This window comes from Haliotis asinina, chromosome 2 (assembly GCF_037392515.1).
Source record: "Haliotis asinina isolate JCU_RB_2024 chromosome 2, JCU_Hal_asi_v2, whole genome shotgun sequence".
Taxonomy (NCBI): domain Eukaryota; kingdom Metazoa; phylum Mollusca; class Gastropoda; order Lepetellida; family Haliotidae; genus Haliotis; species Haliotis asinina.
Genome location: NC_090281.1, coordinates 6,559,995 through 6,583,842, shown reverse-complemented (window position 1 = coordinate 6,583,842; position 23,848 = coordinate 6,559,995). Strand labels below are relative to the sequence as shown.

The 23,848-nt window shown below is 40.4% G+C and overlaps 1 protein-coding gene across 1 annotated transcript; it reads right to left on the bottom strand.

Moving 5' to 3' along the window:
* Positions 1 to 1,382: 1,382 nt before the first annotated feature.
* Positions 1,383 to 14,963, bottom strand: LOC137274768 (histidine N-acetyltransferase-like). Its single transcript, XM_067808103.1, has 3 exons — positions 14,802 to 14,963; positions 13,230 to 13,460; positions 1,383 to 1,907 (listed from the first exon to the last, which is right to left on the bottom strand). The coding sequence occupies exons 1-3, from the start codon at positions 14,961 to 14,963 to the stop codon at positions 1,383 to 1,385; spliced, it is 918 nt and encodes a 305-aa protein (XP_067664204.1).
* Positions 14,964 to 23,848: the final 8,885 nt, after the last annotated feature.

Below are 23,848 nucleotides of genomic sequence, written 5' to 3'. Positions count from 1 at the left end.
CTCACAGTCACCACATTCATCCCATCCAGGGCGCTTCACCGGATCCACATAGTCACCACATTCATCCCATCCAGGGCGCTTCACCAGATCCTCACAGTCACCAGATCCACACAGTCACCACATTCATCCCATCCAGGGCGCTTCAGCGGATCCACATAGTCACCACATTCATCCCATCCAGGGCGCTTCACCAGATCCTCACAGTCACCAGATCCACACAGTCACCACATTCATCCCATCCAGGGCGCTTCACCGGATCCACATAGTCACCACATTCATCCCATCCAGGGCGCTTCACCAGATCCTCACAGTCACCAGATCCACACAGTCACCACATTCATCCCATCCAGGGCGCTTCACCGGATCCACATAGTCACCACATTCATCCCATCCAGGGCGCTTCACCAGATCCTCACAGTCACCAGATCCACACAGTCACCACATTCATCCCATCCAGGGCGCTTCACCGGATCCCGGATCCACATAGTCACCACATTCATCCCATCCAGGGCGCTTCACCAGATCCACATAGTCACCACATTCATCCCATCCAGGGCGCTTCACCGGATCCACACAATCACCACATTCATCCCATCCAGGGCGCTTCACCAGATCCACATAGTCACCACATTCATCCCATCCAGGGCGCTTCACCAGATCCACACAGTCACCACATTCATCCCATCCAGGGCGCTTCACCAGATCCACATAGTCACCACATTCATCCCACCCAGGGACCATATAGTGCTTGTTCATATGTGTTTGTTTTGAATGCCCCAGACAGCGGTTAAACTAACCGTGTAATACCTGGAATATTGCTGACACCTGCGTAAAACAAGAAACCTACAAAATCAAGTGCTGCTTTTATCAGTGATGTGGAGAATCGAATCCGGGTCTTCAGCTTTAACCACTAAGCTAAGACGGGTATAGCTCCATAAACAGACACATGCGGTTTAAAACAAAACCAGAATGTAGATCTCAGTGTTGTATCTACTGAACAAATCTATTCTGCTTAAGAGGATCCGTGGATACTGTGTCCATGATAATTATTGCCGTCTTTACGGAGGAAAGAACATGCCAGAGTAAAATCAGGACCCAGGTTATATATTACTTAATTTATTATTAATATATATTTCGAAACGTAGAGTATATAGTACTGGCAACCGTAAGACATATTTGAATTCATCACCACAGCATGTAAACATATTCATTGGCATGTCTTTGTCTATTTCCGTTCTGACAAATCAGCGACTGCTATGAACATCGACATCGTTGTAAGTAAAACAGTGGGAAAGCACCTATGACACCGAGTTGAGTTATCTAAAGTACAAGTCTTGTCATAATAAAATCTCTTCGAAATGATGAAATCCGTTTTAAGCACGTTACCCAAAGGACTTTTCAAGAAGAACCATGGCTTTCCTGGGAACATCTAGAGATGGAATACCCGCATCCTTCATGATATGGTCAGCAATATCGCGGAGGCTGCTTTCAAGGATGATCTCAAATACCACAAAACCTTCAGTTAAACTGCTCGCGTTCTGCAAGTGGCTGATTATATGGTGCCGTAGTGGTGTCGCATCCCTTCCAAAAACGTCGCACATGTATCTCAGGCCCTTTTGGCATTTTAAAGCTGAGCCAACTGTGAGAAGAGAGACGTGTGTGTCATCTGTCGCCCGTGTCTGAAGCGCAAGCGAGTTTGATGGAACCATGTACTTCAAATTGGCAGGCAGCAGTCCCAGAGGCAGCCACGCCACTGTCATTTTGCCATCCGGAAACAGTCTCTCACAGGATTCACTACAATCTAAAAGTGACCTCATATCAGCAGCCGCGAAGGTTTGGGGACGATCGTCAGGAGATATCATGGGTAGATCCGCGTCTGTTAGTTTGGTTCCATAGACGAGGATTTCCTGGAGAGGAAAATAGAAATTAAAACGCAACACCATATTTGTTTGCTATTACCCTCAGCAATACTTGAGATGTGTGGCGGCAGTCTGGGAAGATAGGGCAGTGACAAACGCTGTTTCCCCATGTCAACCAGCGAGAGAGAGAGAGAGAGAGAGAGAGAGAGAGAGAGAGAGAGAGAGAGAGAGAGAGAGAGAGAGAGAGAGAGAGAGAGAGAGAGAGAGAGAGAGAGAGAGAGAGAGAGAGAGAGAGAGAGAGAGAGAGAGAGAGAGAGAGAGAGAGTCGAAATAAGTTGGGAATATTGGTATTTTTTGTGGATGATATTTAATCAGTGTGTTAAGGAGTATATCATTATTCATTATTTTAAAATTTACATATACCCCTAACTTATTTTTTCCTGTCATTGTCATTTTGAATGTGGTCAAATGTAGCATATGTCATATTTGGGATTACAAAATAACCCGCTCCGCGACCGCCCCACTTCTCCATCAGATCACGGATGTAAGTTCTAATGCCAGCTTTGTAATCAGAGTTTGGAATTAGAGGTGATATCACATATTTCTTGCGAAAATATCGAATTGGTCAGCAGCGAAATCATTATAGTAATAAAAAAGTTTGTGTTTGCAAGATAAGATTTTAATCGCCTGGAGGCAATGGGAAGAGTTAGAAAGATCATGTATTCTTTATCTTTGGGATGTTTTCTTAAAAATATATACTCTTAAAAAAGTAGGGGATCTTCATTTTTTCTGTTTACAATTAAAATATTGAGGAGATTTCTAGGAGTCAATAAATGTTGATACGATATTATTGAACGTTTTGAGTGTGCATCGCCACTTGGACTTCCTTACAACCATAGTTGGTATGTAGTCGCTTTTGAAATATGATTGGTGTATGGCATGTAATTTGCATGTATACGATTTTCATGTTAAACACAGACAAATGTGTACTGCCAAATGAGTGTCAGAGTTACTATTCTAAGTGATTTCTTGACCTCCTTGAAAAATCAAGAATTGTGACCCCATGCACGTGTATGGGGCTTCTGCATTGTGCACGTTCATATCATCCGTTGTGTTTAGGGATGGTAATATAGGGAAATGGTGGTGCGTTCATAAGATGTCTGGCATTGAAACGTTTAACGTTTGCACTTCCTGTTCAAATTGAAAGTCCCTTATCCCCTACTTTTTTAAAGAGTATATTTAAGAGCCGTTATTATGGCGTTTGCTTCGGCTGTGAAAATACAGCTGCTATCCGGTGATCTAGAAAATATTGTTCTGGATCCAATGACAATGGCACAAGCCAACACGCCACCATCCACGGACCCATCTGTAAATATGGATTTGTATGTACCAGATTTACTCTTAAGCGGTTATATTCTTGGTAAATTGTAAATCATTAGTTTCTGATTTTTTAAATGTAGTTAACGTTAGATCGACCTGTGGCCTAACCGCTTGCCAAGGAAGAGAAGGAGGAAGTCGGGAAGCAGCTACATTTCCCGGCTCAATGCCGCCTGCAGCAATAAATGGCTTGGTTTTGAGCCCAAGTGGGGGACCAAAAGAAGACTTCGTGTTGTTAAAAACGCATTTAAATGCAGGATTAGACTCGTTAGAGTATATATTAGTAAATACCAACGTGGCTGGCTAACCAACGAAAGGCGGTATCGTATTGGCCAGTGGCAAGATTATTATATAAATTAAAACTTTCTAATAAAAGTGGATGCTAATGAGAGAGATTTTAATATTAAGGTCTGAAGGCATGAAAGGGAATCGAATAAAATTATGTATTGTTTATATTTATGGTATTTACTAACGTATTGAACAGCTGTTAATATGGCTTTAGCTTCTGCTGTGAAAATAGAGCTGTTATTGGGCAATCGAGAAGATATTGCTTTCGATCCAATGAGAGTGGCATAGCTTGATCCCCTCCCCATTTAGAATATGAAACCACTTTCAATGCCTCCAGGCATTTAGTTTTAAGGGATTTATTATGTGGCAGAACCCCATTAAGTGAGAGTCACGAATCAGACCTAAGAACACGGGCATGCCATCAAGAGATAGTATCTTTATGTGGTTTGTACTTATTGGCAGAAATGTGAACCAAAAAAAAATAAGTTTAGCACCCTGGTGTAAATGAGTCTTTAAAATGATAATCCTTTAAATCAGCGTCACGAAGCCATTGGGAGACTACAAGCTGGTCAAACCTTTTAGGGAGTAGGGTGTCATTTCACTGTGCACAGGACCACTATTTCACGTCTCTGGGCACGTGTGCAAGAAACTGACCAAGTCAGAGATCGTCCACGATCAAGTAGACCCCGTAAAACAACGCCCAGGGAAGATCGGTATTTAGTGACGTCATGTCGACGTCACAGGTTTACCAGTGCGCCACAGTTGGCCCGCGACTTGCAACATGCTACAGGCACATGCTCAAACTGTCATGAATCGCCTACACGCCGACAAACAGCATGCCCGACGCCCAGTTGTTGGGTTACCCTTGACTCAACGTCACAGGCAGGCACGTTTACAATGGGCACGCATTCATCAACGATGGCGTCGTGCACACTGGAACAGGGCATTATTCACGGACGAATCACGGTACTGCGTCGATTTTGCTGACGGGAGACGTCTGGTATGGCGTCGAGCAGGTGAACGTTATGATATAAATAACGTCATTGAACATGACCGATATGGCAGAGGGAGCACTATGCTTTGAGCTGGGATCCATGCGGGGGGTAAAACGGACTTGATTGTCGTCCGGGGAAACCTCAGTGCACAACGATATTGTGATGAAATCACCATCCCAGCTGATAATCATAGCTTTACGTTTCAGCAGGATAACGCTAGGCCACACACTGCCATGCTCACCACGAACCTTCTTCAATAATATTCATCCTCTGCAGTGGCCATCAAGATCCCCAGACCTCTCTGTCTGAGAGATATTCTTGGCAGGAGGGTCCGAGAATTTCACCCCCATATTGATAACCTCCCTGACCGCGAACTTGCACTCGTACGGGAATGGGGTAACATTAACGTTGGTGAGCTCAGAGCAGTTGTTGACAGCTTGAGACGTCGATGCACATCTGTGATTTAGGCCAATGGTGGTCACACAGACCCCACTTCTTGAATTTGTGAGTGTGGAGACCTTGTTGGGGACGGCTTTTGCTGATTTTCTAGTCGATAAATGAAATGCGACAATAGTATGATTTGCAAATACAAATTAGTTTTGGTATAGTATGATTTATGTCATTTTGTATACGAGCGTGCTATACGTTTTTGGTTGAGTATATTAGTTTACGATTTAGAATTTTTAAAGCCATTTTCAAGATACCATTTTATTCATCTTGCTTAAGCACAACTACAGTTGTCGTTCAGTAGTATGCATATTTCACAACGACAGGAAATTATTAAAAACAGCCACAAACAACGATCCATCTAATGAATCGTTTGAAACATTTGATAAAGTATACATCTTTATAGTAAACACTGTGACATACACAATATTGCCTTGTGGAACATCCTGATACGCATTTCCACGTAGTACCATATGTCTTTTCAAGCTGCCTTCCCACCTTATTTTCATTCATCACTGAACCAAGGTTTTGGAATGCATGGAATTTGCTGAAAATTCACTCATTAGGAATGTGAGTAAGTTCATCAGAGAAATCCTTTATAGGATCAGGATCTTCTATAAAACGTTCAGGTGCTACTACACGGAGCTCGTCTTTTGCTGCACATTTTTCTTATAACTCTGATCTCTGGACAGGCTCTTTGGCTTCAAAATAATCAATATTTATATCCGTCTGTAACTTCCAAACTGGACATTCTTTAAAGAAAGGTGAACGGTCTCCCGAGCATTTGGTGCGTTTCTGATAAGTACTTTAACAATCTTCGATTTGTCATGTGAGCTCACACAACAGACGATTTGAAAGTATTTACACCACGGCCATACTCTTGGCACTTTATTGATTAAGAAGCATTTGGAGTGGAGAAAGAAAGCAAGTAGGTGTTCATGTGTTGGATCTCACTGTTTTTTCGAGCAGTGAAACCTTTAACGTAAAGCACACCTTGTTCATTAGTCTTTGAGGCAGAATCAATTTCAGTTATCAATTATCAGCACATAGTCGGTCTCTTACTATGTATTTTACTGATGTTAAGCAGTCGGTGGGCAAAGACTGATACGGGAATGCCGCCAAAAGATTTACTTGACAGGAGGTTGGTTGCCTGTTGTCTCTTGGTGCATTCAATAAGTAGTGACCCTGTCCGCAAACGTTTAACATTTTTACAATCTCCTGCTATGCATTGTATGCCTTTTGAAACGGCAAAAGGTTCAGCTTTAGAGGAGTCTTATCAACGGTCTCAAGAACTGTAAAACGTGGCCAGTAGTCAACAGATCGGACGGTCTATTGTCATTAACCTCAGGATCTGTGTCAAGAGGACGTTTTAGCTTGGTATTAGTAGTTTTGTAAGCCATGGTTAGTGTTTAAAGGTTCATCATCCAAGCCCCACACCCACCATAGAATATCACAGGGACAATGCTAAACACAAGTGGGTCTACAACTTGCAGCAACATGGATACTCGGATGATATACTCCAGCCGAAGAATGATAAATATTTACTCAACAGATTACACCATGAAACACCCCCTTCTGGGCATAAAACTCTGGGCAAAGTTCATAATATCATATTTCAAAATCAGAACGTTCTAGATGAACAGTTAGGCTAAGACCAACATATGAAAGGATACTAATTCACATGGGTGCAATGCCATGTATATAATCCATTCACAGGTTCTGGCATGACCAGTCGATTGATTTAACCGGGGCTATTCAACTACCCTTCTAGGTGAGGTAAGGGGCGAAGTGGTGTGTTAGGAAAAATACCAGTGTTCCTGGAAAAAGTGCCCTCAACCGCCATTCTCCCGTCCTTTATCGACGCAGGTCGCAACCAACGGCAACCAGGATGGTGCACCAGTACACCCCCGGATTTACAACGGGGGTTTGAAGAGCCCTTAGTGTTACCCAGCACCGACCAAGATGAGGTGGCTCTTCACGGGTGACACAAACGTAACTGTTGAAGTACACTGAGATTACGTAAACGTTATCTTAACAATCCGATTATTGAAAAGAGATTGAAAATATTTCTGTCAGTTTGAGTGAGTGAGTTAAAATTTAACGTCACATCGGCAATATTTCAGCCATATCGTGACGGGAAAGTAACATTAAAATGGAATATATGAGTATTATAAAAATCTGTCGACAAAGGACAGTACAACAACTAGAGCATCACAGAAAAGAATGTAAAACTAGTAGCTATGCCTAAAACAATTTATCTATAGACGACAATACAATGTAAAAATGGGCTATAGATTGCCAACAACTGAAGGTAGATCACCATACTAGGGACCATGGGGACTTACAGTACCTTTGCTACCTGCATGGACCCCCAGCTGGACCTACACTATCCCCTCAACTCTCAGCAATTTCGGAAGTCTGGCCATACAATAAAAAAAACCCACTTATACTACGATTAAAAAGATGGAAATTTAGAATTTACTTTGAATGTTTGTGGACTTACGTACCCTCTCAGGAGGACAACAATTTTACAATGCTTCAACCCCCTCCGAGGGCACAGCCACCAACAATTCAAGTTACTAATTCAAACTACCAGTCATTAAAATACATCTATTTACAGGAACATATTATTCAAAATTCAACCAAAAAATCAATTTCTTTTCAAAAACCTATAATTAAATGAAAAATAACGCTGGTAAAAAGATCCTTAATCGTTTTAACTGTAAAATACTTATCCCTTGTGATGGAGAATTCAAAACAGTCAAGCAGAATATGCTTGACCGTGACTCTCTCATCACAAGGGATACAAAACGGAGGATCCTCACCTTTTAACAGGTACGCATGAGTATATCTAGTGTGGCCAATACGACATCGTCTTAAAATAACCTCTTCAAATCTGGACTGACAACCCAAGTGGGTATAACCAATGTAAGGTTTTATCTCATGTAATTTATTGATACCCACTTGGGTGTCCCACTTCTTTTGCATCAGATCACGGATATAAGATCTAATGGTGGCTTTGTAATCACTATAAGGAATAAGAAGTGGTGTCACAGATTTGTTGAGTGCTGCTTTAGCAGCAAGATCAGCCAATGTGTTACCAGAAATGCCTACATGGCTGGGTAACCAACAAAAGACGATGTCGTATTGGCCAGTAGCAAGATCATTATACAATTCATTAATTTAAAAGTGGATGTTTGCAAGAAATATTTTTAATAGCCTGAAGGCAAGAAAGAGAATCGGAATAGATTATATATTGTTTACGTTTAGGGTATCTTTGAATATATTTGAGAGCTGTTAATATGGCGTTAGCTTCTGCTGTAAAAATAGAACTATTATCTGGTAATCTAGATGATATTGTTCAGTGGCACAAGCCACTGCGCCACCGTCCTTGGACCCATCTGTAAATAAGGGTTTGTAATTGTTATATTTATGTTTTAATTGATGATATTCTTGTTTATATTGTAAGTCATTTGTTTCTGATTTTTTAAATGATGTTAATGTTAGGTCAACTTGTGGCCTAACCAATTGTCAAGGAGGAGAAGAAAGAAGACGGGAAGGCGATATACTTTCCAGCTCAATACCGGCAGAAGAAATAAATGGTTTAATTCTGTGCCCAAGAGGTGGAACAAGAGAAGACTTTTTGTTATACAAATCCTCATAAAGGGGATTGAACACACAGTTATAGGCAGGGTTAGATTCATTAAAATATAGTTTAGTAATGTATTGTAAAGACAATTTTATACGACGTTGAGTAAGAGATGGTTCATCGGCCTCAACGTAGAGACTATCAATAGGTGAAGTTCTGAAAGACCCAAGACAAAGTCGTAAGCCCTGATGGTGGACAGAATCAAGAAGTGTAAGGTTGCTTTTGCAGGCTCCACCATATACGATGGAGCCATAATCGAGTTTCGAACGTACGAGTGATCGATATAGGTGTAAGAGGGTTGCTTGATCCCCTCCCCACTTGGAGTTGGAAACAACTTTCAACAAGTCAAGAGCCTTCAGGCATTTAGTTTTAAGGGACTTAATATGAGGCAGAAATGTTAAATGGGAGTCAAAGATTAGGCCCAAGAACTTGGCCTCCTTTACAACTTTGATGGGAGTGCTATCTAGATATAGTTCAGGGTCCTTATGTGGTTTATATTTTCTGCAGAAATGTATACAATTAGTTTTGGATTTAGAAAATTTAAAGCCGTTTTCAAGACAACGTACCATTTATTTATTTTGTTTAAACAAAGCTGCAGTTGCCGTTCAATAGTGTGCATATTTTTCCCACGACAAGAAATATTAAAATCACCCACAAATAACGATCCATCAATTGAATCGTTTAAAACTTTTGATAAACTATTTATCTTTATGCTAAAAAGTGTGACAGACAAAATACTGCCTTGTGGAACACACTGATCCTGATTGTAATGATCAGACAGGGTAGAACCCACTCGAACTTGAAACTGTCTGTTATTTAAAAAGTTGGCAATAAATTGAGGTAAACGACCTCGCAAGCCGAAGTCATTTAAGTCTTTTAAAATACCATATTTCCAGGTTGTGTCATATGCTTTTTCGAGATCAAAAAAGATAGACACAGCATGTTGTTTATTAATTAGTGCATTTTTAACAAATGATTCTAAACGCACTAAGTGATCGACAGTACTTCTGTTTTACGGAAACCACACTGTATATCAGTTATAAGGTTATTAGTTTCAAAGTACCAAACAAGTCGATTATTTATCATGCGTTCCATGGTCTTGCAAACACAGCTAGTTAACGAAATCGGCCGATAATTGGATGGATCGGTATGATCACGTCCAGGTTTAGGTATGGGTACTACTATGGCGTCACGCCATGATGAAGGAAAGTTACCCGATGTCCAAATATCATCAAAAATATTTAGGAGAGTTTCTAGGCAGGATTCTGGTAAGTGCTTCAGGAGTTGATAACGTATGTTATCAGCTCCTGTAGCAGTATCATGAGCTTGATCAAGAGCAGTATGGAACTCATGAATAGAAAATGTTTCATTATAATCTTTGCCCTTTATCGGAGTTGAAATTAATAGTTTTCTTTTCTTGTTGTTTTTGATACTGCTGGAATTTAGGTAAATAATTAGAAGTGGAAGAGTGTTTAGCAAGGATTTCACCCAGTTTATTTGCGATATCTGATTTATCGGTAAGTACTTGATCTCCATGTTTAAGATGATCGACACTAGATTTAGTACCCTTACCTTTAATTTTCTGGACCATAGTCCATACCTTGGACATAGGTATCCGAGAATTTATTTTAGATACATAATTTTGCCACGATTGGCTTTTGTTCTGTTTAAAAGTACGCCGTGCTTTAGCATTTAAAATTTTAAATGTATTTAAATTATGCACATTGGGATGGCGACGGAAATAATGTTCTGCTTTTTCCCTTGCCTTCCTAGCTTGTTTGCAGTCATCGTTGAACCATGGTTTTCTAATGTGTGGAACTACAGAGGAATTTGGTATACACTCATCAGCTATGCAGATCAGTTGATCAGAAAAGCATTTAATAGCATCTGGAACGTCAATAAAACGTTCAGGTTGAAGTTTTGCAGCACACAGTGTTGCATATAAAGCCCAGTTAGCCTTTTTAAAATTTCGTTTTGAAGATGGAGGAACATCGGATGGAGTTACAGCTTTTAATACAGTAGGAAAATGGTCACTTCCACAGAGGTCATCGTGGACTGACCATTCAAATTCATTTAGTAGTTCTGAATTTGTCAATGACAAGTCAAGAGCAGAATAGGTCCCTGTACCAGGGTGTAAATACGTGTTGGAACCATCATTATAAATACATAAATCATTATCAGAACAAAAGCCCTCCAACAATTTACCTTTAGTGTTTGAAGTTACACTACCCCAGGGTGGGTTGTGGCGATTTAAATCTCCCATTATAATACAGGGCTTCGGGAGCTGATGATATAGAGCTTGAAGATCGGTTTTGGCAAACGCCGAAGACTGTGAAATATAAAGAGAACACAATGTAAACGCGACATGTAAAGTAATTCTGACTGCAACAGCTTGCAAATTAGTAATAAGTGAAACAGGGCTTTGAATAACGTTTTGTCTGACTAGAATGGATGATCTGCCAGTGGCCCTATCACCCGGAGGTGAAAAACAATGATATGCAGTAAATTGACGAAGGTCAAATGTATCTGTTTGTTTTAAATATGTCTCTTGGAGACATATCGCTGAAGGTGTAAAATCTTGGAGTAATAGCTTTAATTCATGTAAATTAGTCCTCAGTCCTCTGCAGTTCCACTGTAGAATATTATTGGAATAAACTATCTTCTGGGGGGATTTATTGGGGATCTACCCCGCACTCTTTTGGAGGGCGACAAGCTATGTGCCCTAGAATGGACGTTTTCAGAAACGTCCATATCTTCAAGAGACCAATATTTATTGAACAATTGAATTTTGTTCTGTGGCCCTTTAGGAGCTCTGCCACTTTGTTGTTTCGAAGCATCAGGCTTAGGCTTCGGTTTACTTTTAACAGGTGGCTGACTATCAGCTGTCGATTGAGACCTTGAGTGTGACTGAGATGGTGATGATGATGATTTGTGAACGGAAGAAGACTTTGATGAAGGAGATACGGTCTTTTGTGTATTCTGAGCTGTGTCTGTCTGAGTAGACTGTTCTGAGATAGACTGTGGAAGATCAGGAGAGATAGACTGAGGAATATCTGAATTTACCCACGTGAGGTCAGTCTGACATGAGCTTGACGAAGTTAGTACTGGCGTAATTCTTCCTTTTGACAAGGTTTCAGATGTTTTTGTGACAGAGGCGTACGTTTCAGTGAGCTCAGTAGATTGAACAATCTTTCTTGCTTCAGCAAAAGTGACGTTCCTGGAAAATGTGACTTTGTTAATTTCCATTTGCCTTTTCCAAATGGGACATTCTTTCGAAAAGGATGAATGGTTTCCTGAACAGTTTGCACATTTTTTGTGAATACTGTCACAATCTTCGGTTACATGTGTATTCTCAGCACAGTGAGCACATGTAACAGACAATGTGCAAGTATTAACACCATGTCCGTACTTTTGACACTTAAAGCAGCGCAGAGGATTTGGAATATATAAGTCAACACTGAGATTGCAGTAACCTGCTGTGATTGACTTTGGAGGTGTTGGAGCTGAAAATGAAAACAGATATGTGTTGGTTTGGACAGTCACGTTATTTTTCCGTGTTGTGAAACGTTTGACGAAAGATACTCCTTGATCTTTCATCTCGGACATTATATCGAACTCAGTCATGTCTGCTAGAAGACGCTCACGGTCTCGAACTATGCCTTTGCTTGTATTCAGTGTTCTGTGGGCAGAAACTAATACCGGGACTCCGACAAACATATCAGTTGATAATAGGTTGGTAGCTAGTTGTTTTCTGCTACATTCAATCAGCAGTGAACCTGATCGCAAGCTTTTGATATCTTTTACCTCACCTGCAATGCCAGAGATACCTTTTGAAATTGCAAAGGGATTTAATTTTAAAGGAGTCTTGTCAAGGGTCTCAATAATCAAAAACCGTGGCCAGTGATCAATTTGTATAGAGGGTCGATGTTGATCATCATTTTCCAGTTGACGTTTTGTTTTTTTGTTAGGGGTTTGGTAATCCATGATTATTGGTATATTGGTTCGTCATCCGAGCTCCCCACCCACCACGGAGTTTCACAAGGACAATGCTAAAGCAAGCGGGCCTCCAGCTTACAGCACCAAGGATACTCGGATGATATACTCCAGCAGAAACATTAAAAATATTAACAGTTCCACCAGATTGGCCCATGAGCCACCGCCTTCTGGGCATAAGACTCTAGGCAAAGTTCATGTAATCAAAAATCAAGTCAAATAATATTCTATGAACAAAGGGAGCCAAGACTAAAATGTAAACAATTCCAAATCAAATTCTGTGCAATGACATAAAATCCATGTACAGGGCTTGGCATGACCAGCCGATTGGTTGAACCGGGCCCATTCAACCACCCGTCTAGGTGAAGTCAGGGCCGAAGTGGTGTGTTGAGCAATAGGAACACTGGTCCTGCTCCCATTGCCCTCAACCACCAGGATCCCCTCCTCCACCGACACAGGGCCGCAACCCACGGCAAACGGGTTGGTGGACCAAATATCCCCCGGGTCCACTACGGAGTCGGCGAGCTCTTAGCATTACCCAGCACCCACCACGAGGTGGCTCGCCACGGGTGCCTGTCAGTTTGAAGCACCACCATAAACAAGGAAATGTCATACACATACCTTCTTTGAGATAAACGTGTGCGTATTCTTTAAGCCTCCCTTCTGCTCATAGTTGACATTGTTAGTCGTCATGACATCACGTTTTATGGTATCTGTGTCTTTGAAATCTTCATACACATGCTTCAGAAGACGGCCATAAATACCTTGGCCTCTGAACTCGTCCTTGACCCTGCTTCCTCGCATAAGGAACGTCGTCCCGTCATCGATGATGTGTGGACTGCAGAAACCAACCTGAAGCCGTAAGTGTTTAGTTGTTTCATTGCATGTCACAGCATGTCAGATACTATGGTAGCAAAGTCTTAAGTGACGTAGGCTTAAGCATAGAGGGATATTTCACGTGTCAAACGAAATATGACTACATTATCTGCGTAATATTTTCTCGAGTGTCTTGTTATATGATAGAACTGATGTAGTTGGCCACAGAAGTATAATATTGTGGATGGGATACTGCATTCTTCGGGTGGTTCATACATAGATCGCAATACGATAAAGGGCATTATGGCGGTCAGCAGTATATAGCCAATGAACTCTTGATATAATGGGACGATCGCCACTGTGAGGCTGCCTGGCCTTTGCTGCACAATCGTGTAATCGCGTGTTTAGACCACGAATAAAGAACTGATGGACATCAGTGAGTGAGTGAGTCTAGTTGTACGGTGCACTCAGCAATATTACAGCTATATGGCGGCGGTCTGTAAATAATCGAGTCTGGACCAGACAATCCAGTGATCAACAACATGGGCATCGATCTACGGAATTGGGAACCGATGACATATGTCAGCAAGTCTGACCACCCGATCCCGTTAGTCGCCTTTTATGGCAAGCATGGGTTGCTGAAGGCCTATTCTACAACGGGGGACCTTCACGGGTACTGATGGACATCAGTACAAACTTTAACAACTCAGGATACTAATATCAGCAATGCAATCAGCCAAAGCATCCTCATGGTCTTTGTGTAAACGATATAACTCAAACTTCTGGATGAATACCTATGAACCACACAGACAAATAAACTTGCGCAACTGGGAAATAAACATCAGTATAGGCAATAACGTTTTCATTCAAGTAAAACAAAGTCACTTGTATCTTAAATTTCAGTTTTAAACGTTGCAAATTCAAATGTTCTTAATAGAGGTAGGCAGGATTCAACACAATCTGTCGATGTACAATCACTCGCGTGGTCTGTACGAGTGGTCTGAAGGAACCGGCGATCCAGCTAGAGGTTTGTCATCCGGTGCCGATGTCTGCTGACCAGATGCATTTGATGAAATGCATGTGTCTACATTGAATTTTTATACTGTGTGAAACTAAAACTAGACCGCGATATTAACATATGCTGAAAACGTTATGTTTTCTCTTGTGACCAAGCTACAGCTGCGACGGTTTGCTAGTTACCCCATACGAGTCTACTTTTCTTGCACCATCATAATATTTTATGTGCAGCAGACTGTGCCACCTCGTTAGTCCGGCTTACTATGCTCGAATCTTGTAATAGCAGAAAATACTAGCAGCAGGCCGCCTTATATCAAACGGAAGTAGAATGCTGTTAGATGGAGGTATGATCATACTAACGATTTCCTCACCGACTAGGTATACGTATGATCGGGCATACGGGTCCTCAATGAAGGTGTGGTAATATTGTTGAAGATAGTCAAGTCCGAAAAGGACATCCCCAATATCCATGACGGCTTGATAGTCATCTGCTGTAGCCCGGCGTATGTGGTGGTTAGACATCTTCGGCTCAAATGTGGTTCTTAACACCTGGTGAATTATAGTCCCCGTTAGTCGCCTCTGACGAAAAGCATGGGTTAATGAAGGCCAATACTCTCTCTCAGACCATCACTGGTTGAAACTGTTTAACTATAGATGACAATACACAGGTAAAACAAGGGCTATAAATTGCCAACAGAAGAGGGTAGATCACCATAGTAGTGACCTCTGCAGTACCTTTCCTTCCTGCACTGATTATGTAATCGCGTATTTAGACCACGAAATCCAAGCTGGATTTACATCATCCCTTCCGTTGTTAGCTATTTAGGAATTAGGCATACGTTAAAAGGAAACGTATTCTACGATTAAAACGAGGGAAGTTAATAATTTACTTGAAATGTTAGCGGTCTCACGTACCCTTTCAGGACAATAATTTTACAGTACTTTAACCCCCACCCACAACTTCCATCTAAAACTATTTATCTGTATACAAATCAGTTAACTAATTCTTTCAATTCTTTCAACACAGTATGGTGATGCAATCAGTCTAGGAAAACTCATCCTCAGTACATTTCGTTACACTCCAATTAAATTCAATTCAATTTATTACTCAACACCACCAACGATGGTACATGAGAATACAAGTTCACATAGATATATATATCTATATAAATATATATGACAAGATGGCAGAGAAAGAGCAAAAAAGAAAGAGCAAAAAGTTAAGGTATCTTTGGAGACATAAATATTACATTAATATACAGAGCAAAATTTTTAACTTTGACAACTTTCCACAGGGATACAGAATTCATGTACGAAGGTAAATATTCTTGTCTAGACTGTGATAAAGCATCGCACTTGAACAGATAATGAAATTCCTCTCCCACTGCATGAGAATTGCATAAAGAGCACAGACGATATTCTCTAGGAACATTTACCCAACGACCAATTTCTATAGGGAAGTGATGATTACTCGTTCTGAATCTTAAAACCGGGAAATAGATATGTCTTGGCAGAAAGAGATATCTCTCAAATTCTATATTATTTTTTAGAATACGATAGAAAGACGATTTTGAACTCTTTATCATGGAGGTATGCCATTTCTGTAAAAATCGGTCTTTGAGGATCTGTTCAGTCTTAAAGGAGAGAGACGTAGTTGTACAGAGAAATGGATTATCAAATATTTCGGATAAACCACAGTCATTAGGTGTCTTTATTACAAACTCAATCCAGGGATATAAACTGATTTCACAGCAGGCTTGTAGCATAATAGAATATATGTTGTATGATAGTTTAACCTGGCGGGTGATTGTCACCATTTTGTGCCAAAAACTTACAAGTCTTTAGTTTAGCTTAATATACAACGGGTATCGACCAAATTCTGCGTACACCATATAATCTGGGGTTGAATTTCGAAGACCTGCAGCAAGCTTCACAAATTGTATATGTATTCTTTCAATTTAGATGCTTGCCATAAAAGGCGACTCAGCTTGTCGTAAGAGGCGACTAACGGGATCGGGTGGTCAGGCTCGCTGACTTGGTTGACACATGTCATCGGTTCCCAATTGCGCAGATCGATGCTCATGTTGTTGATCACTGGATAGTCTGGTCCAGACTCGATTATTTACAGACCGCCGCCATATAGCTGTAATATTGCTGAGTGCGGCGTAAAACTAAACTCACTCACTCACTTTCAATTTAGTCGATGTTTTCGAACCCCCAAACTTCACATCCATACAACAAAATCGGTTCAATCATTACATCGAAAGATGAAAGGGGGCAGTCAAGTGGTAAGTTTATATTGCGTGATTCTTTCAAAAGAAAAAACATAGCCTTCGTACCCGCAGATGCAAGTGCCTTAATTGCCTGAATAAATCTTCTGTTACGATGAAGGGAAATACCAAGGTAACAATAGGAGTCTAACAAAACCTTATGGGAGGTCGCGTCAGGTAACCTTTGAGATTGACCAATCAGAATACAGTCTACCAAATCGCGAAAGTGGACATTCGCACATACCTTTTGAACTTTTTATCTCGAAAAGGTTCGTACCAGAACGATTCCGAATGTTATTTAGCTTACGCTAGCTTCCGGGTGATGTACCACCATGACAACGGCGAGTAAACAGTCGCTGAAAGTAGTGACTTTTCAATATTCAAGGATGTTATCTTGAGAAATATTACCTAATGGTAACCATGTCACACAGACAACCCCAAAGCGTACTGCAGGTCATATAACTGACAGTGTGTTATATGCGGATTTTTGCTTGTGGAGCGATCTGTGTCAGTGACCTGAATATTTTGAAAGTCCCTCCGATCACTAAATAGTAGCCGTTGTCAGACTGGCTAAATCTATTTAACCGTCTCGTGTTTCATTGGACGGTGATCGGTCGCTCAAAGGTTACCAAATTGACGAGACCTTCTAGCAGGTTTGGTTAGACTCAGCGGTGGAGTGTAACGAAATACACTGAGACTAAGTTTACTTAGACTGGTGATGCAATGATTGTATTTATTAAGGATGTTGGTTTGGATGCGGTTGGATGTACGGTATTAGGTTGTCTTCGTGCTGGCCACTTATGATGGAAATCGCCAAGAATAATACTCATCACAATGCTGTATTTATCACGCCCTTCCCTTTCATCTGGTATTTGCGACACATTTGTCACACAATATCATGATTTCATTGGTTGGTGTCATTAAGCTGGTTTAGACAATTCAGGTCCAGTCATAGCATAAGTATATGCCAATGGAATTTTCCACCTTTATAAGATATTTTGTAACCTTCAAGTCATACAATGCCATTCATGGACAAGAACATTACTGAAAACCACTTGATACTACTGTGAAACTACGGATACGATTGAGGTCCCGGTTGTAGTCGATCATGCCCTTACAGGACTGAATTGTGGATAATATCCCTTTCTTGCTCTATCGTTTTCTCGCTTTATTGCTTTCGCGTGCGTGCAATATCGCTTTATCGTCTCGTGCTATCGCTTTATCATCTCATGTTATCGCTTTCTTGTCTCGCGTTTTTGCTTTCTGGTCTTGCGCTATCGCTGACTCGTCTCGCAATCTCGCTTTCTTGTCAGGTGATATCTTTTTCTCGCCTCCGAATTTTAAGGCAAGAAAGCGATGGCCCTAATCAGCCTCCATAATAAATGAAAGGTACACACTATACGTTCTCATCTTGATAAGTTGACTTGAGCAATACAGTTTTGATATTTTCTTCTGAAATACCTTGCTGAGTGAGAGAGGTACTATTTATATAGTCACATCGACAATATTTCAGCCATATTGCGATTTCACAAACATGTTTTAAAGTATTAGGTAAGCTTAATTTACATTGAATGTTTTGGGACTTAAAGTACTCCCACAGGACAATAATTGTACAATAGTTCAACCCCATGAGGGTACAGCCACTCACAATCTCAGATGGTCAATTAAACCACCAAGAAAAATATAGTATTTATTTGTTTACAAGCCATTTGTATATATAAAAATACCCGGTAATTCTATTTTTTTAAAACATTCAATAGGTAAATGATGATTAACATTGAAAATATACCACCACTGTTTTGACATTGAAATATTTATCCACTGTGATGGAAAAATCAATACAGTCAAAGAAGATGATTGACCGTGATTCTTTCACCCTAGCGAATGCAGAACGGATGATCCTCACCCTTTAACTAGTATTAATGAGTATATCCAGTATAGCCAATACAATATACCCTGCTGCACCCTCCATTGTTATCTTCTACAATCCGGCAGCCACCTCACTGCACAATAGTTGATGGCCCAAGCTGACAGTGAGATATAATCGGAATAAAGCGTTATCCGAGTCACAAACAAAACTCCCCTGAAGTACTAAAGATTTCGTTTCCAGTTCACGAAGCATAACACAGAAACATATACATATACATAGCATAAAGCAAATCTTATCGTTCGGGAAAGACGAGTTCTTGTTACATCACTCACCTGTTGTTACTTGCCGTTTAGACTGGTCATACACACTCAGAGCGCTGACCTAAATACGTACCCTGTAAGAGCCTACCGGCCTTGGCGGTGATCTTATGTCCGACAGAGATTTATAAGTAGGCTAAACAAATACTTCTCATGTTTGAAGGGGTCTAAAATGTACACATCTCTGTGCGTGTTTGTTGTTATTTATCTTTGATACTATTGCGAAAGTAACATGTTTACACACAGCGTGTTCAGAATGGACTAAAACCAGGATACATATTCATGTGAGATTATGTTCAAAATATACAACGTTATCTTGATACAGAACGGTTCTTTATCTATTAACAACGAACTTCGTTAAGCAACCCCTTATATCTGGTGCATGACTGGGACGTGACTGCTCGTGTGCGGCAACGGAAATCTCCTGTACCGATCCTGGCCCAATTGGAAGCTGTTTTAAACGAGGAATTATGTAGACTGCCCCTGTCATACAATGCAGGTTGGCATACAACCGCGTGGAGGTTGCACTCAGTACTGAATCAGTATAGACCTTGAATCGAGTAAGCAATGAAAAATGACATCAATAAATTCAACAATAAACTATCCTGGGCCATACTTGTACTTGTTTTTTATTATTTATTTCTTTGAGCAATCATGTTTAAATCACCATGGATTCAAATATTGTCGTTTTCCAGGATTCAATGGATTATGCCTTTCAGAAGTTTTATGTACTTGTTGAACACCTGTCATTGCAAAAGACTCTCAGTGCTTAGTGCGTACTGTTTTAATCTTGCTCCCAAATCACCATTCACGTTCTACACGTGCTGTCAACGTGGATGGAATTAATATACGAATTTAAATGGAGAGCAGAGGATGTCATTATCACAGAGTTCGTGCAAAACATGCAAACATCGGAAACATTAAACCATCTGTAGTGTTTTAGAGAAAGTTCGGACATTGCCGACACTGAGATGTTAAATGGCACCGTTGTCTCGGCAGTTCAGGCATGTTGACAGTCAACTGTCAAATGTTCACCCCTTCACACTAACAGACCCAACTAGTCTGAGACGGTTACGCAATGCATTAGTATTCACTGGATCAGGTCATGGTGAAGAAGCTGTACGTGTCAACTTTAATATGCCGGTGTCCCTAAGGTAAGTATAAGGTTACAGAGCAGGTCATGGGTGTCCTGAGACAATAGACTTTGAATATATAGATGTTCAGGTTCGTCCACCGTACATTTCGTCCAAAGACCATTCGTCCACCAAGCAATCGTTCATAGGAGAGAATCGTGTATTTCACCCACTGCCAAAAGTGACGAGCATACTGTTCGTCAACAATCTGAAGTTAATTCTGTAATGTAATTACGTTCCTTTGGATCCAGGCCGTCTTCAGGAGCAAACACGACGTGGGGCTGGATCCAGCCAACCGAGAGAAGGTGACTTACAGGTTCCACAGACACTTGCTTTGCCTCCCGCCGAGGACAAAACGAGGTTGCCCAACATTCCAGACAGTATTGGACATCATCGAGACCACCTAGTCGAAAGGTTCCGCCTGGAAGGTTCGGAATGCATGTACGTTTATACCTTTTTTTGACTGATTTCCGAGGTGAGGACCAACAACAGCGCAGAAGGATAGCATAGTCGTATCAACAGGAGGGCCGGCATACATGTTTATCTACTGGTGCCGCTATTGCTGTTAGAAGTTTTTCTTAGCATTTTCATCGATACTATGGTAAAGTGTACGTCACCAGAACAACGGCCATCGTTACATTCAGTGTTGGAAAACGTTATTTAAGCAGTTTCGAGAAACGAAAATCGTCGTTACATAGGCGATATGTAAACAATGACACACCTCCTACTTTCATCACCGACATGTGCTTTGATGTTTCGTGTCAGCTCGCTATTACCACGAGATGGTACACATAAAACATACATCTGAACGACCACACTGATTGGAAATAGTATCTTCATTTTGGGGGAATTTGATGTCGTGTAATGCCTTGATTTGGCACTATTTTCTCCTGTTATCTGTGTTGGAAACAAACTGAATGCCCAGTCATTGTAAGTAGAAAATGTTTTTTTACGTTACATTATTATAAGTAATAATAATTCGATCAAACACTTTTGAAAGACATAAATGATTCACTCAACAATGTTTTTGCATTTATTATTTGTATTCATTTGGTATATTATTGGTATTCATTTGGTATATACCATTTCAATATAACACTGGGCCACATCATAGTGGCATTTATCTTCAAAAGTTTAACAGTACTCATGGTATGGCAATATCTGGGTGATGCTACTGGGAGGTTGATTACATATTGGAGTATTATATATAACATTGAATATACCCAACCCATACATAGCTACAGTTTTGTATACAATAGGAAAACAGATACATCATGACATATTCATAAGTGTGTGTGTATTAGCTTGCACTGATACACAACACTCCAAAATGGGGCTCATGTTTGTTGAAGAGATGTTAAGTAAAAAAACAGCCATTGATATTTCATAATGTGTCCATTTCCTATTACACAAAAACACTGTAGCTATATCTGGGGTTGGAGAGGGGTGGGGGAGAGGGATACATTCAATTTTGATACCTCTTGTTATTAAAATCACAATAAACAGTTTAATACAGACAATGCTGGATTGCATGACACAAGCATGTCAGTGAAGCAATCTATTACAATTCCCTTGGCATTTTAACATAAATATAGACATGAGTTTTATAGGGCATCAGAGGTCTGTCTGTCAAAAATTTCAGATAAAAGATGTTGGTTGGTTTGTTGTTTAAGGCTGCACTCGGCTCTAATAATTGTTTAAGATGCATATAAAACTCTTATGGTTGAGTAGTGGTCACGTACAAGCGTAGTATACGCAATTTACAGTCATTCAGTGTTTGGGACATTTGTGTATATTCCAAAATCGACTGGAAGTTTAAACCTACTACTCCTGAATAGAACTGTACATGTGGGTGGTCTAAAGTGTATAGGGATAGGGAATGTAAGATTCTTTTCCACATTTAACAGTGGTTTAAAATGCTGTCAATAGACGGAATCAGACAAACCATTGATAGAACTACATCATTGTTGTTGTAGGTGTTAAAATAATCTTTGTTTCGAAAAGTGAATAATTATCTTCACACCTTGTGCTAATCACATAGGTTCAAATTCAAATCTAAACAGAATATTTTAATGAGCAGCCCATCCTGGCGAGACAGTGTGCGTTCATCCAGTTACAGTAGTCTGCACCCATAGCTTATAGCCCTTGTACAATGCCATCACATCCTTTTTACTGTGTGCTCCAAGAGTAGTTAGTGCTTTAGTACAAATAAGTTTAGGTGTTGACATACTACCCAGTATCTATATCAAGATATAATTTCTAGATACACACCATAAAATTAAGATGTAAAAAAAATAAAATCACAATAATGAACTGGTCAACAAGTACTAAGCAAAATACTCAAGATTCAAAAGCAAAATCACTGATGGTGAGTTAATTTATGCATGCATGCACTGATGTAAAGTATAATACAGTAAAGCAAAAAGTCCAGAGCAGCCTTTAACTTTATTATTTTATTTATTAACTGATATCTGTCTGAATAATTGCTGATATCAGATGATTTGTATCAGATACACACTAGGGTTATAATGCTCAAAATAATCAAAGTACAGTACACTGATACTAGCTTCAAGCCACAAAAAAATACAGTTCTCATGACAGGTTGCATAGGAAAAAATCACCCATAATTCAGCAGTTCAGAAACATTGGAATGTTTATCTATCTTATAAGTTCTTCCCTTATATGTAAGCCAATGTATTAACATACTAATCATACCATTATTTTAGTGTATTAAGTTTAGGAATATGCAGTACCAAATTCATTTTTTGATCTGTAGATGTGTGTGTATTTTTGTAGGTGGATAATTTGATTCACTATGTTTATTATAATAATAAACATTTCTGAATGATACTGGCATATACGTTAACTGTTTCATTTTCTTTTGTAGAGGCTAAATATCAGAATGCTAAACCCTAGGTGCCATTAACTTCATTCATATCAATCTAAGCGCTTTACCTTGTAATTTCACAAGGCCGTCGAAAAATATATCCGCTAAACCTATCCTGACGCGATGGATGACACGGGACGTAATGGACGATATTTTTTGTCATCAAATGTGCTATAATGAAGATGCTAACTATTTCCAATCAGTGTGGGCGTTCAGATGTATGTTTTATGTGTACCATCTCGTGGTAATAGCGAGCTGACACGAAACATCAAAGCACATGTCGGTGATGAAAGTAGGAGGTGTCATTGTTTACATATCGCCTATGTAACGACGATTTTCGTTTCTCGAAACTGCTTAAATAACGTTTTCCAACACTGAAAGTAACGATGGCCGTTGTTCTGGTGACGTACACTTTACCATAGTATCGATGAAAATGCTATGAAAAACTTCTAACCCCCCCCCCCCGTCCTCGGATTTTTCTATAGTAAATGTATGGCGCGTCTCCCTGCAGTGGACGCCGCCATGCGTCAGTGGTTGCCTGGGTCAGTGTCGGAGCGTTAGCGCAGGCGCACCAGGCTCAGGGAACCAGGCTGCTATTGCTGAAGCTCAACCCCCGAAGCGACCACGGACAGGGTCAAGGATGGCTTCCTAGGGAAGCACCACACAAGCAAAATGCGACCAAAACATGCCGAGGTGTTCAAAATATGGTAAGACATTTTTGTTATGGTAAACCTAGCGCCCGTAAAATGCCTTCCTGCATAGGGAGAACAAGTTCAGTCTAACCATGCGCCCCCATGTTCGATTGGTGTCTGCACAAGACGTCGACCTTTCGGTAAAATGTCACGGTTCAGGTAAGGAAAAAGGTCGATGTCCTGTCCATTTGACACTACACCAGTTAACTGGGAATTTAAAAAGAAATAATCCAGTGTT